This window comes from Thamnophis sirtalis, unplaced genomic scaffold (genome assembly GCF_051295495.1).
Source record: "Thamnophis sirtalis isolate CommonGarterSnake01/CBP01778 unplaced genomic scaffold, rThaSir2_p1.2 scaffold_3, whole genome shotgun sequence".
NCBI classification, from domain to species: Eukaryota; Metazoa; Chordata; class Lepidosauria; order Squamata; family Natricidae; genus Thamnophis; species Thamnophis sirtalis.
This window is the reverse complement of record NW_028261383.1, coordinates 18,188,268-18,201,023: the sequence shown is the minus strand read 5'-3', so window position 1 is coordinate 18,201,023 and position 12,756 is coordinate 18,188,268. Positions and strand designations below refer to the sequence as shown.

Below are 12,756 nucleotides of genomic sequence, written 5' to 3'. Positions count from 1 at the left end.
ACTTGAGAGGGAAGGTGGAGAAGACTGGGAAAGAAGAACTATTGGTGCAACTACTGGACGCAGCTTTAACCGAGACGGAGAGAATAGAAGGTGCTGTAGGTGGGATCGATATCAAAGAACGAGGCAACCAAGATCAACCAGAGCCATAAACCCTACATATAAAATATAAACATGGAAGAAGAAATGATGATTACAGTTAACATAAATGGACTCAACTCAGCAATTAAAAGAAAAAAAATAGTTCACAAATGGGAAAAGTTTAACTCAGACATAATGTGCCTACTACAAGAAGTCCCCATTCAAAAGAGACAGGAACATTTATTAGTAGAACCAAAGCTTGGGAAAATATTTACTGCATTGGCGGATTGTAAGAAAAGAGGGCAGATCTTCTATGTTAAAGATGAAATCTCAGTCAAACAAATCTATACAGATGAAGACGGAAGAATTTTAATGGTGGGAATCATGGACGATACCAAGAAAATGCTCTTAATTGCAATCTATGCTCCCAATGAGAAACAAGATGAATTTTATATTTTAAAAAAATGCACAAGAAAATTCGTGACTTGGACTATTCTGATATTTGCATGATGGGAGACTTTAATGGCATTGTAAACCAGAACATGGATTATAAAAAAAAATTACTTCAGAAATCCTTCTTCAGGATGAGAGAGGAAATAAATCTAAAAAACCTTTGCGCATGGGCGAGGAAAATGGCTGCCGGGTTTTTCGCTCGGCTTTTGCATCAAAGTTAAAATCTGGAAAAGAGTCTGTATTTGCACTCGGGAGCCAACCCAAAGGAGGAGCGAGCATCCGAACATCCAGCGACCCAGGATTGGCAGCGGGAACGGAAAATTCGATCAATCCGGGCTGCCAGTCCGAAAAAACGCCGAGCCCCGGAGAAACGCCGATCTTCGGAAAAACGCCGAGCTCCGGAAGACACTGAGGCGCTGAGATACTGAGGTCGAGAAGTACGGAGGAGGTCTCGCCTCGCTAGTTGCTGACACTGTTGGTTGTGGTTGTGGGCGCGGGGGCTGGCAGCGGTAACGGAGAATTGCACCACTCCAGGCTGCTAGCCCGACGAGTCGCCGAGCAGTTGTTGAGCTCTGGTGGAAGTTTTGGAGGAAGTTGAGCTACGGAGCGGTGGAATTGCGGGAGACGTTGAGCTCTGAGGGCCTTGGGAAGCGCTGAGGGGTTTTTACGGGTGTCGCCGAACATCGCTAAACGCCGAACGCTACCAGCATTGTGGTTTTAATGGTAGGAACTGGGTGAGAACTATAAGAACGCCGTGGACTGCTTGAGAGAGCTGGTGTTTTTGAAGGAGAATTTGGGAGGCGACGCAGACGTTGGAACACACTTTCCTTCCCATTGCTGCTGCCGCTGGCATATTGCTGGCCTCCGACATTGTTGGTAATGGAGGCTGTCTAGCGTCGACGAACATCACGCTGTACCCAAAAGAAGAGAACTGGTGTGGGAGGAAACTGCCCGAGGGGACTGAATTGAGGGAGAGATTGACTAGAATATCTCCCCCCACCCTTTTCCATCAGAGACGGTTATTCTTTTCCCCACCCCTAGGACTTAACCTGGAAACAACATCAAGGGGATGGCTGGAATTGAATTTAACCACCAGACTTTCTTCGCCATGGTTAGCCCCCTGGCTCTCTCTGTTGCAGCTGCTGCCCAGATCCACCCTGTCCCCCATCCTCCCCCCTCCTTGGACTATATTGGTCTCTTTAGAGGAGCCCCCATTAAGGTGCTACCCCCCTCAGGAGAGGTGGAGGGCACCTTTGGACTATTACGAACTTAACACAGACGCTGTGAACCTGCGCAACCTTTCTATATCTCTTTTAATTGGTATGTTGAGTGCATGGGATTGTTTGAGATGGCATGAATGATCTCACTTTTTATTATCATATAGCTGTATTTGTGTTTTAACTTTTCTAGTGAGGACTGATTGTGTGAGAGTTTGGGTATGAGTGATTCGGAGGACCTGGCGGGGTATGCGGGGGCCATCGGGGTGGTTGGGGGAACCACATCCACGGGAGAGGGTCGGAGCATTGCGGTCATAACAGGGAGAGGCAGATATGGCGGGGACTTTAGGGCAGGCCATCATCGGGGAAGGAGGGCTCGCTATGTCATAGAGATCCCTCCTTCCGGCCCTAGGAGTCCCACTCCAAGGTCAGATGGCGCGAGTAATCAGGACCCTGGACTCAGGCTGCTGTCACTAAATGCCAGGTCTGTTGTTCATAAGGCCCCCCTCATCCGGGACTTGATAACTGATGAGGGCGCAGACCTGGCATGTATTACTGAGACATGGCTGGGCACGGAGGGAGGAGTCCCCCTCGTTGAGATGTGCCCAGTCGGTTTTCAGGTGCTGCATCAGCCGAGAGCCCAGGGAAGGGGTGGCGATGTGGCTATTGTAGTCCGGGAGTCTTTAGTACCTCGTAGGATCCCTGCTCCGGAGCTTGTCGGGTGTGAGTCCCTACTGGTGAAGTTGGACCTCAAGGGTCAAGTGGGTCTGCTGCTTATGTACCTGCCTCCCAACTGCATTGCAGCAGCCCTCCCCTCGCTCCTCGAATCAGTAGCCGAGCTAGCAGTTGAGTTCCCTAGACTTATGGTTCTGGGGGACTTCAACCTGCCTTCGCTCGGTGAACGCTCTGATGGAGCGCAGGAGTTCATGGCTTCCATGACAGCCATGGGCTTGACTCAGGTAATTCGAGGCCCAACCCACTCAGCAGGTCACACACTTGACCTCGTATTCCTCTCGGAGCAGTGGAGTTATGATCTTGGTCTGAGGGGTAATGAGATCATACCCCTGTCGTAGTCAGACCACTGCCTACTGAGGCTAGACTTCCGGAGGCCAAACCCCCACCGTAGGGAGGAGGAACCGACCAGGTGGTTCCGCCCCAGGCGACTTATGGACCCTGTTAGGTTCCAGACGGAGCTTGGGGTTATTCCTGATACCCTCGCCCACAGTTCGGTGGAGACCCTCGTTGCTGCCTGGCACTCGGCAGCTTCGGGGTCTCTAGACTGGATTGCGCCACTATGGCCCCTCCGGGTCAGCGGCCCCCGGAGGCCTCCTTGGTTCACTGAGGAGCTCCGGGAGATAAAACGCCGGAGGAGACGCCTAGAGCACTCGTGGAGGTCCGATAGGTCCGAGTCGAAACGGGCACTTCTAACAGCATGCACCAAGGAGTATATTCGGACTTTAAGAACAGCAAAAAGAACACATATCGCCTCCTTGGTAGCGTCCGCCGAGTCCCGCCCAGCCACCCTGTTTAGGATAACCCGCTCCCTCCTAAATAGGAGGGAGACGGGGGACCCCTTTCAGGGTAAGGCTGAGGAGTATGTCCAGTTCTTGGCGGACAAAGTTGCCCGGTTTCGATCGAACCTGGACTCCACTCCAGCAGATCCAGCCGAGACACAGGGGGAAGACTTGGCAAACCATCTCTGGGTTGAGTTTCAGGAAGTTGCCTCTGGGGATGTGGACAAGGCTATGCGAGCTGTGAGTGCCTCCACCTGTATACTGGACCCGTGTCCCTCCTGGCTGGTTGCCAACAGCAGTGAGGTGACACGAGGCTGGATCCAGGCGGTTGTTACCGCCTCTCTTCGGGAGGGGCACTTCCCCACCGCGCTTAAGGCAGCGGTGGTGAGACCCCTCCTGAAGAAATCGTCTTTGGATCCAGCTGTCCTTAATAACTACCATCCAGTCTCCAACCTCCCCTTTGTGGGGAAGGTTGTTGAGAAGGTGGTGGCCTTCTAGCTTCAGCGTACCTTGGAGGAAGCTAACTATCTAGACCCCTTCCAGTCTGGCTTCAGGCCCGGTTACAGCACAGAAACCGCTTTGGTCGCATTGACCGATGATCTCTGGAGAGCTAGGGATGGAGGCCGTGCTTCCATCCTAGTTCTCCTTGACCTTTCAGCGGCTTTCGATACCATCGACCATGGTATCCTTCTGCGACGACTGCGGGAGATGGGGGTGGGCGGCACTGTTTTGTAGTGGTTCTCCTCCTACCTCTCGGACAGGTCGCAGTCGGTGTTGGTGAGGGGCAGAGATCGTCCCCGAGGCCCCTAACTTATGGGGTGCCGCAGGGTTCGGTCTTATCCCCCCTACTATTTAACATATACATGAAACCGCTGGGTGAGATCATTCGGAGGCACGGGATAAAATACCACCAATACGCGGACGATACACAGTTGTATCTGTCCGCCCCGTGCCAACTCAATGAAGCGGTGGATGTGATGAACCGGGGTCTTGAGGCCGTTAAAGACTGGATGAGAGCAAACAAGCTGATACTCAACCCAGACAAGACCGAGTGGCTGTTGTGTTTTCCTCCCAAAAATTTGACCAACGTACCATCACTCAGGCTGGGGGGACAAAATTTATACCCCTCAGACAGGGACCGCAACTTGGGAGTCCTCCTGGACCCACAGCTGAGTTTCGACCACCATCTTTCAGCTGTGACCAGGGGGGCATTTGCCCAGGTTCGCCTGGTGCGCCAGTTGCGGCCCTACCTGAATCGGGAGGCCCTCACAACAGTCACTCGAGCCCTTGTGATCTCTAGGCTGGAATACTGCAACGTGCTCTACATGGGGCTGCCCTTGAAGAGCACCCGGAGACTTCAGCTAGTCCAGAATGCGGCCGCGCGAGTGATCGTGGGCGCACCACGGTTCTCCCACATAACACCGATCCTCCGTGAGCTGCGCTGGCTACCTGTCGATCTCCGGGTGCACTTCAAGGTCCTACTCACCACCTATAAAGCGCTCCATGGTAGTGGATCTGGCTATCTGAGAGACCGCCTTCTGCCAATTACCTCCCTACGTCCCATCAGATCGCATAGAGCTGGCCTCCTCCGTATTCCATCCGCCAGTCAGTGCCGACTGGCGACTACTCGGAGGAGAGCCTTCTCTGTTGCGGCTTCGACGCTATGGAACAATCTCCCCGTGGAGATCCGCACCCTCACCACCATCCAGGCCTTCTGCACAGCCCTCAAGATCTGGCTCGCCCGCCAGGCCTGGGGGTAAGTCTTTACTTTAGCCCCTCCCGAATGTCGAGTGAATGTTGTGTTTTATTGTCTAATTTATTCTCGCTCACATTTCTTTTTGTATTTGTCCTACACTCCCCTTCCCCTTTTATTGTAAGCCGCCCTGAGTCCCCTCAGGGAAAAGGGCGGCCTATAAATGCATAATAAAATGCTAAAAAAATGCTAAATGCTAAAGAGATTTGGAGAGAAAGAAATCCTACAGAAAAACAATCTACTTTTTATTCAAATAGACACTCATCGTATTCCAGAATTGACATGGTTTTGGCCTCAACGGAATTGATTTGCAACGTACAGGAAGCGGAGATCGAAACCAGCACTTGGGCCGACCACAATCCAATTCCAATCCAATGGAAAGGCCAAAGGTCAAAGATCCAGACGGACACGAAACAACCCAATCTTGAAAGAGAAAGATTTTGTACAGAAAATGGGGAAAGAACTGGCTTTTTCCTTTAAAGAGAATAGAAAAGAAGACGCATCAATGCAGAATCTTTGGGAGACAATGAAAGCTTTCTCTAGAGGTCTGATAATGGACTCCACAAGAAAGAGACATTTAAAGAAAAGACAAACACATAAAGGTCTAGAGAATGACTGTAAGATACTTGGAAAAGAACTACAGAAATCTCCACGTAAAAAAGAGATTAAAATGAAAATGGATACAATTCAACACAAAATGGACCTACTGGAAAAGGAAGAACTGGCGCAAAAAAATCAGAGGCGTTAAACAGAACCACTTTGGAAATGCAAAGAAGCCAGGCAGAGGGCTGGCATCTCAATTGGAAAAAGGCTTTTGGGATGCTGCCAACAGTCGTTAAGTGGGGGAAATGGTCCCGAGTGGCTTTTGTCAATGCTGGGGTAACTTTGGTCAATACATGGGACTGTTGTAAGTGGAGGACTATCAGACCCAAATACTTTTCAGAAGAGTCTAAGGGTGACCCCCTTATGGCCCACATAGAAAAAAGGCCGGAGCGTCTCCCCAAGGAAGGGCCCCGTCCGGAAGGTGTAGAGGGAAATTTCCGTCTCTGCATCCAGGAACTCCACCGTTTCTGCCTCGTAGCCCAGCCTCACCCGCAGCCTCTGCGGCGCCCTTTGCAAGATCACGTTCTGCGGAACCTTGGAGAAAGCGATCATCTGCCCCGTACCCCTCTTCCCCATGGCCCAGATTCCCTCCTGGGGGCTCAGCTGGAAGCTCCCCTTCCTGCGGACAGACTCCTTGGCCACCCCGATGGCCCAGCAGTCTCTGCCCCCCACAGGGACACAGTCTGCCTCCTCCACGGACACTTCCCACCACGTCCATCCTGTGGTGAATCCCTCACAGCCCAGGACGCACAATTCCCGGTCGAACCTCTCTGGCGTCTCTGGGCATCCCTGGTATTCCTTGGCCCAAAGCACACTTGACCAATTGCAGTGGAGCCGGGGATGGGCGGTTGATTCATTCAACTTGCGGCCAACTGTAGGACGGAGAAGAGAAAATGTTAAGGCAGGAAGGGAACGGAGGGTGGGGAGCAGGGAGGGTCTGGTTTACCCACTTCAGGAGGGTCATTTTTGCTTCCGCACCTGCTTAGCGGACAAAGGGCAGCAGGATGGCAAAGGGAGTATACTGGGTCATCTATGGAGCCCTGAGACTCAGTGCCTGGCAAGACCCCCCCCTCCCCAAAGGGGGGGTCTCTGCAGCCTGAGGTCAGTGGGGCTGCCTCTGAAGGGTGAGGGTTCATGGGGGTCCCTGGGAGGGCAAGATGGGCATAGGGGTCTGACCCAGGAAGGCCCTGCGTTTACTTTGTCCAGGGCGCCTGGAGATAGCACAGGTAGTCCTCGCCTTACGACCATTCATTTAGTGACAGCTGGAGGTTACAATGGCACTGAAAAAGTGACTTACGACCATTGAAGCAGCCCCATGGTCACCTGGTCAAAATTTGCCCACTTGGCAGTTGGCATGGATTCGTGAGGGGTGCAGAGTCCCACGGACATAAAATCCCCTTTGGCGACCCCTGCGTCCCCCTTGCTAAGCCTCTTTATTGCCTCTCGTTGCCAGGACAACTCATCAATAAAGTTCAAAGGATCTGGGAGGTCGGCTCTGGGCTACTGACCTCTTTCTTACTCAAATTTCATTTCCATGGAGATCTCTCCACGAGGCTTTTATGACCATCAAGGTTTCTCTTTCTTTGGTTAGGTTGAGAAAGAAAGGGGGGTTGTTTTATCATGCAATCTCTGGGTTCCTTTTTAACACACTTTCTTAATCACAACAAAGTCCTTCGTCTCAGGAGAGATACTCAGCCTTTCTCGCTGAAACGGGATGTTTCTCTCTGCTCCAAGAGGGGGTGGGGAAATCCTGGCAGCTTTCCTCAGTTAAAATGCAAGCAGAGTTTGGGATTCAACTTCAACTTCGTCCCTTTTACTCGAGGGGAGGGGAATAGAGAATTACCACAGACCTTTTACTGTTCTGACTCAGCGATGTGGATTTGCCTGGGGGAGGCAGCTTAACTCCACGCTTAGGAATCTCTTTCAGACCAAGTTTATTATCAGGCATTCTTAATAGCAAAACGTACACTTCAGTGTTGAGGTTCTTCTGACTCTGGGCTCAGTTGTGGTCGTATGTCGAGGACTCCCTGTGTTTCCGCTTCTCCCAGGTTGCCACTATAGGTGGTGGTGGGTTTAGTGCTCCTCCCAGAGAGGGCACCAGAGCCAGGCGACGGGGCCAGTCTGCCCCAGGGACCTTGCTGGGGTGCCTTGTACTCCCCCCCCCCCGGAGAGCCCTCTGCAGCTGCTGGCCCACCCACCACATTTGGGTGGCTGCTTTGGGGTTCCCCCATTTACAGGCAGTCTGGAGGGCTGAGAGTTGGCTCAGGAAGGGCCCTTGTCAGGCACTGGATGCCCAACATCGGCCACAGGGCGCTTCTGCTGGTCCCCACCCCCTCTGTGGAAAAGTCCCTTCTCCTCAGTGTGCCGTTACCTTCACTTGTTGGGTCCTTTGGAGCAGGTGCTGGGGAGGAAGGGGGAAAAGGTTAAGATCAGGCTATTCTTCCTGAAGAAGCCCCCTCCCACTTCTCACAAGGCACATCTCGAAACTGAGGCCCCCCCTCCTGCTGGGCTCTTCTGTGTCCGAGAAGGCCTGCCCAGACGCCCTCTCAAACAGGGCTCTTTTCTGGAGCGGCCAAGGCGTGGCAGGGAAGGGCCGATCCGTGCTGAGGGACCCCTGACTCCCCCAGAGGCTGCATTTGGGGCCCTGTAGACACTTCCACCCCAAGGAGAAGGCCACTCCCGGCAGGCGTCACTCCTGGCACTCTGGGAAAAACGCTGCTGTGAGGCCTGGGGAGGGCAGGTGGTCTTTGCCAGCCCCTCCCCCACCCAGCCCCAGGGGGTTACCCGTGGCCAGAAGTTGCTCCAGGTTCTTCCTGGTCAGAGTCTTCTGCAGGGAGCCTGAGATTCAGAGGAAGAAAGGAAAAAACGGGGCCGGGGTGAGAAACAGCTGCCCGTGGGGGATGCCTGTGAGCAGAAGCCACCCTTGTTGGCAGCAACGTCTGGGTGCCTCCCAGATGCCCAGTGACTCCCCTCCCACAAGGGCCATGGTTGGGGGGTGACTGATGGTGGAAGAGGCAGTCCCCCCTTATCCAGCCAGCAAGTGGAAGGAGCTGGATTGGGTCCGGCTCCCCTGAGATCCCCCAGTAAAAGGGGGGCAGAAGAGGGGCCCAGAACTCCCAAGGCTCCTCCTGTGGGGGACCCGGGACCCCCAGCTCCTCCTCAAAGGGCCCCTCACCTTTTTTACGGTCCACAATCTGCCTTACAGAAGCGTTTTTCTCCAAGATGGTGCTGTGTCTGCCTTGCCGCCTGGGAGACCCCCTCTCTATGCGCCCCACCACGTAACTCCGGCACCTGCGACACAAGGAGGGCGGCCTCATACAGCTACCCGGCTGTCTCCCCACAATATGGGGGAGTGGGTTGGCCGTGGGGTGTGTGAAACAAGCCAGCCCTTTCCAGAATCTTGCCAGGTGAATAAAGGACTCGGGTTTGGGGAACCTGAGTTTAGGATGTGGTATGAATCCTGGCTTGTTTCTTATGCAGGCGTTGTTTGTTGCTTTGATCGCAAGCGACTCTGTGCACCGAACCAGTGTATAGTTCAGTAAAGAAGCGAGGAAAGACACCAACTCACCACAAACGTCTCTGTTATTCCGAATAGACTACACCAAGGAGTAAGGCATTAGTAACTTATCAATTACAGTGATTCACTAACACTTGTGGATTAAAGGGGGGCAAAACGCAGTTAACAACTGTCTCACTTAGTAACAGAAATTTTGGATTCAGCTGTGGTCGTAAATCAAGGACTGCCTGCACTATTGGCCTGCTCTTGTTCCCTTCTTAGTGGCTCCCTGGTGAGGTTGTTCTTTCCTCTGGATCGTCTGTCTGCATCGGTAGTTTCCTCACCTGTGTTGTTCACAGCTTAATGACCAACCAACCACCAAGCCACAAAGGGGACCTTAACTGAGGGCGACCCTCCCTTTCCCCAAAAGTTAGACCTCCCCGGATAATACGCCCAATCGGGCTTTTGAGCGCATGCGATCAAATAAGCCCTCCCTGAAAACACGGCAACCCAGCCATGAGGGGCCATGAGGGGACCACGCTCTCTGCGTCCTGCACCGCAAAAACAACTAGACCTCCCTGAAAATAAGGCCAAGGGTTTATTTCTGGGGCCCAAAGAAAACAAGACCCTTCATTATTTTCTGGGAAAGACGGTACTTGTATATCAAGAGGGAGCGAACCCCACCCCCTCCCAGCACTGATGATGTTACCTAGTGGGGTAAGGAAACGCCTGGAGGAAATCAGTCGAGTTCAGAGGGCACCAAAAGTCCCACAATCAGCATCTCTTGGTGACAAAATATGAAAGGATGTAACCGCCCAAGGAATTCTGAGCACAAACAGACCCACAAGGACAGAGGCAGAAAAATGCAAGACGGCACCTACCTCTCTACGGTGTCCTGGATCTCCTGAAAGAGAACAGAGTAGGGGGTCTGGGACCCTTCCAAGGTGGGGAAACCTCTCCTTCCCACTCTTGAGGCCAGCGAGAGCCCCAAACCCCACCTGCAAGAATTCCACGTCCGGCTGGCGGGATTTCCTCTCCGTCTGGGCAATCAGCTGCTGCAGGCGGGAGGCCTCCCCGGAGAGCTGGGCCAGGGTGACCCCGCACTTGGCCTCCATCTTCTCCTCCTGCTCAGCCAGCCAGCCCAGCCAGACCGGCTGCCTCTCTCGGAGCAACTCCTGTAGGGACTCCAGCGTCAGGCCCACCTTCTCCTTCTCGGCAGCAAATTGCTCCTGAGGGTGCAGAGGCAGAAGAGGGGGGACTCAGAGGGAGGGGGGAGATTTCCCAGCATTCCTGGGGGGCTGCCTCCTGCCCCCTCCCCGAGAGACCCACCTGGATCTCCTGCCGTCTCTGCTCTTCTTCCTCCCTCTGCTCCAGCAGCTTCTGCCCCTCCTTCCTCAGGGGTTCCAGGAGGCAATGCAGCAGGTCCTGTACATGGAGGAAAGGGTGCCATTCCTGGGTCCACAATGGCAGTCCTCCCACCCAGAGGGGGGCCACAAGGACCCCGGTGCTACACTCAAGGGGACGCGTTGCTGGGGGGTCAAGGAGGCGAGAACTGAGAGTCTGCCCCCTCACATACCTCATCGCCTCTCTCATTGCCGAAAAAGAGCCTGACCCTCCTCAGCCATTTTTTAAGTGGAAGCCTTTGTGGGCCTCTCACTGCTCCCAGGATCATCTTCCCATCTTTCTGGGGGCCCCTCTGCCTGAGCCTCCCCAAAAGAGCTGATGGAGTGGCCCATGCAGTTTGGACTGCCCAGCTCCCCCCTTCTGCAGAGCCTGGCCCCAGGGTGCTCACTTCCTACCTTGTACTCCTGGGCAGCCTCAGGCAGAGGGAGGAGGGGGTGGCCCTGGTGCCCCCCCAGGCAGCCAGGGCAGAGGAGTCTCTTCTCGCTGGAGCAGAAGCTCTGCAGGGGCTGCCCGTGTTCCTGGCACAGCCGGTGGCCATTGCTCTCCTCCTGGGCTCCCTGTGACGTCCGGAGCCCCTTCAAACGGCAGACGATGTTAGCCAGGGCACGGTTGGGGCAGGCGCTGCTGGAGTTCACCAGGGCTCTGCACTGGGGGCAGGAAAACCTAGTGCCCAGCTGGGCCAGACAATGGTGGCAGAAGTTGTGCCCGCAGGACAGGAGCATCGGCTGCTCAAAGAAGTCCAGGCAGAGTGGGCAGGTGGCCTCCTGGTCCAGCCGCCTCAAGACCGTCTGCTCCCCTGAGGCCGCCATGGAGCTCTTCCCTTCCGTTTCTCCCTTTGCTGAGCCTGGAAGGGAAAGCTGCTCATTGGCTCCTCCTCCACAGGGAGGGGCTCTTGGGGGGATGCATTCTAGCCCCTCCTGCAGGGAAGGTGCTCTGGACCCCTCCTCCAATTGAATCCCAGAGATCTTAACCCCACCTCCCCACCAGAGGTGGGTTCCTCACGGTCCTGTCCGGTTATTGCGAAACAAGGAGAGAGGTTTTCCAACACCATTTTAGAATTTTGTAGGATAGTCGCTTCTTGCAGATACCCAGCAGCTGTTTTTCAATTTATCCTCCTCAACGTTTGACCAGCATTGAAGCCAAAGTTTTGGTTGCTAAACAAGACATTTGTTAAGTGAATTCTGCCCCATTTTAGGAGCTTTCCTACCACCGTTGTTAAGTGAAACTGGCCTGAAGCCCTCCTCAGATCGAAGCCCAGAGGCCTTAAAGGCCCCCCCCCCCACACACACACCCTAGGCTTTCCTGTCCTGGGGAAGTGGGGCAGAGAAACAGCCAGCACTGGCCAAGCAAGGGGGCTCTGGCAAACGGATGGGGGGGGGAGAGTGCCCAGTGGCCGGAGAAGAGAGCAGGGAAGCCCCCTCGGGGTCTCTGGCCACCCATCCGGTCTCTTCGGAGCCCTCCAGCTCAGCCCGGCCAGCTCAGGGGTCTCTGTGGGTCCTGGCCCCGTGAAGAAGGAAGCCTTGAGCCCCATAGACCTGGCTAGGTGGCTGAGCTTGTCGATCGGAAAGGTCGGCAGTTCGAGTGGTTGGACTAGATGACCTCTAAGGACCCTTCCAACTTTGTTAGTTAAACAATAGCAATAGCAGTTAGACTTATATACCGCTTCATAGGGCTTTCAGCCCTCTCTAAGCGGTTTACAGAGTCAGCATATTGCCCCCAACAACAATCTGGGTCCTCATTTTACCCACCTCGGAAGGATGGAAGGCTGAGTCAACCTTGAGCCGGTGAGATTTGAACAGCCGAACTGCTGAACTGTAGTCAGCTGAAGTAGCCTGCAGTGCTGCATTTAACCACTGCGCCACAATTAGACACCCCCCCCCCTTTTTGCCCTCCTGAGCCCCTCCCTTCCCTGCTTCCCCCCCCCCCCAACCTACCGGGACTACCGAGAGAAAACTCCGAATGTCTTTGGGGGGGAGGGGGCCTCACCTGCAAGGCCCCTTCGGCCCTTCACCCAGCACAGCCTCCCCTCCGAAGGGCACCGGAGCCTGGACCGAGGGCGCAACTTTGCTTGCGGCGAAAGGCAGCTCCAACAGAGCGATCCTCTCCGGCCTCTTGGGAGGCTGAGAACGGGCTGTGCGCCTGCGCAGAAGGAGCAACGGCTCGCCGGAGCTTTCGATTTCGTTTCCCGGCTGGGAGGCTGAGGAGAACGGGCTCTGCGCCTGCGCAGAAGCTGCTGCT

General features: G+C 54.4%; 1 protein-coding gene across 1 annotated transcript; it reads right to left on the bottom strand.

Annotated features, from left to right (window-relative positions):
• Positions 1-5,211: 5,211 nt before the first annotated feature.
• Positions 5,212-12,653, bottom strand: LOC106549000 (E3 ubiquitin-protein ligase TRIM7-like). The gene is made up of 9 exons (XM_087711519.1): positions 12,505-12,653; positions 10,914-11,362; positions 10,444-10,539; positions 10,113-10,343; positions 9,996-10,018; positions 8,794-8,909; positions 8,403-8,456; positions 7,990-8,019; positions 5,212-6,490 (listed from the first exon to the last, which is right to left on the bottom strand). The coding sequence occupies exons 2-9, from the start codon at positions 11,325-11,327 to the stop codon at positions 5,955-5,957; spliced, it is 1,500 nt and encodes a 499-aa protein (XP_087567645.1). The 5' UTR covers positions 11,328-11,362; positions 12,505-12,653; the 3' UTR covers positions 5,212-5,954.
• Between the last annotated feature and the right edge of the window lie 103 nt (positions 12,654-12,756).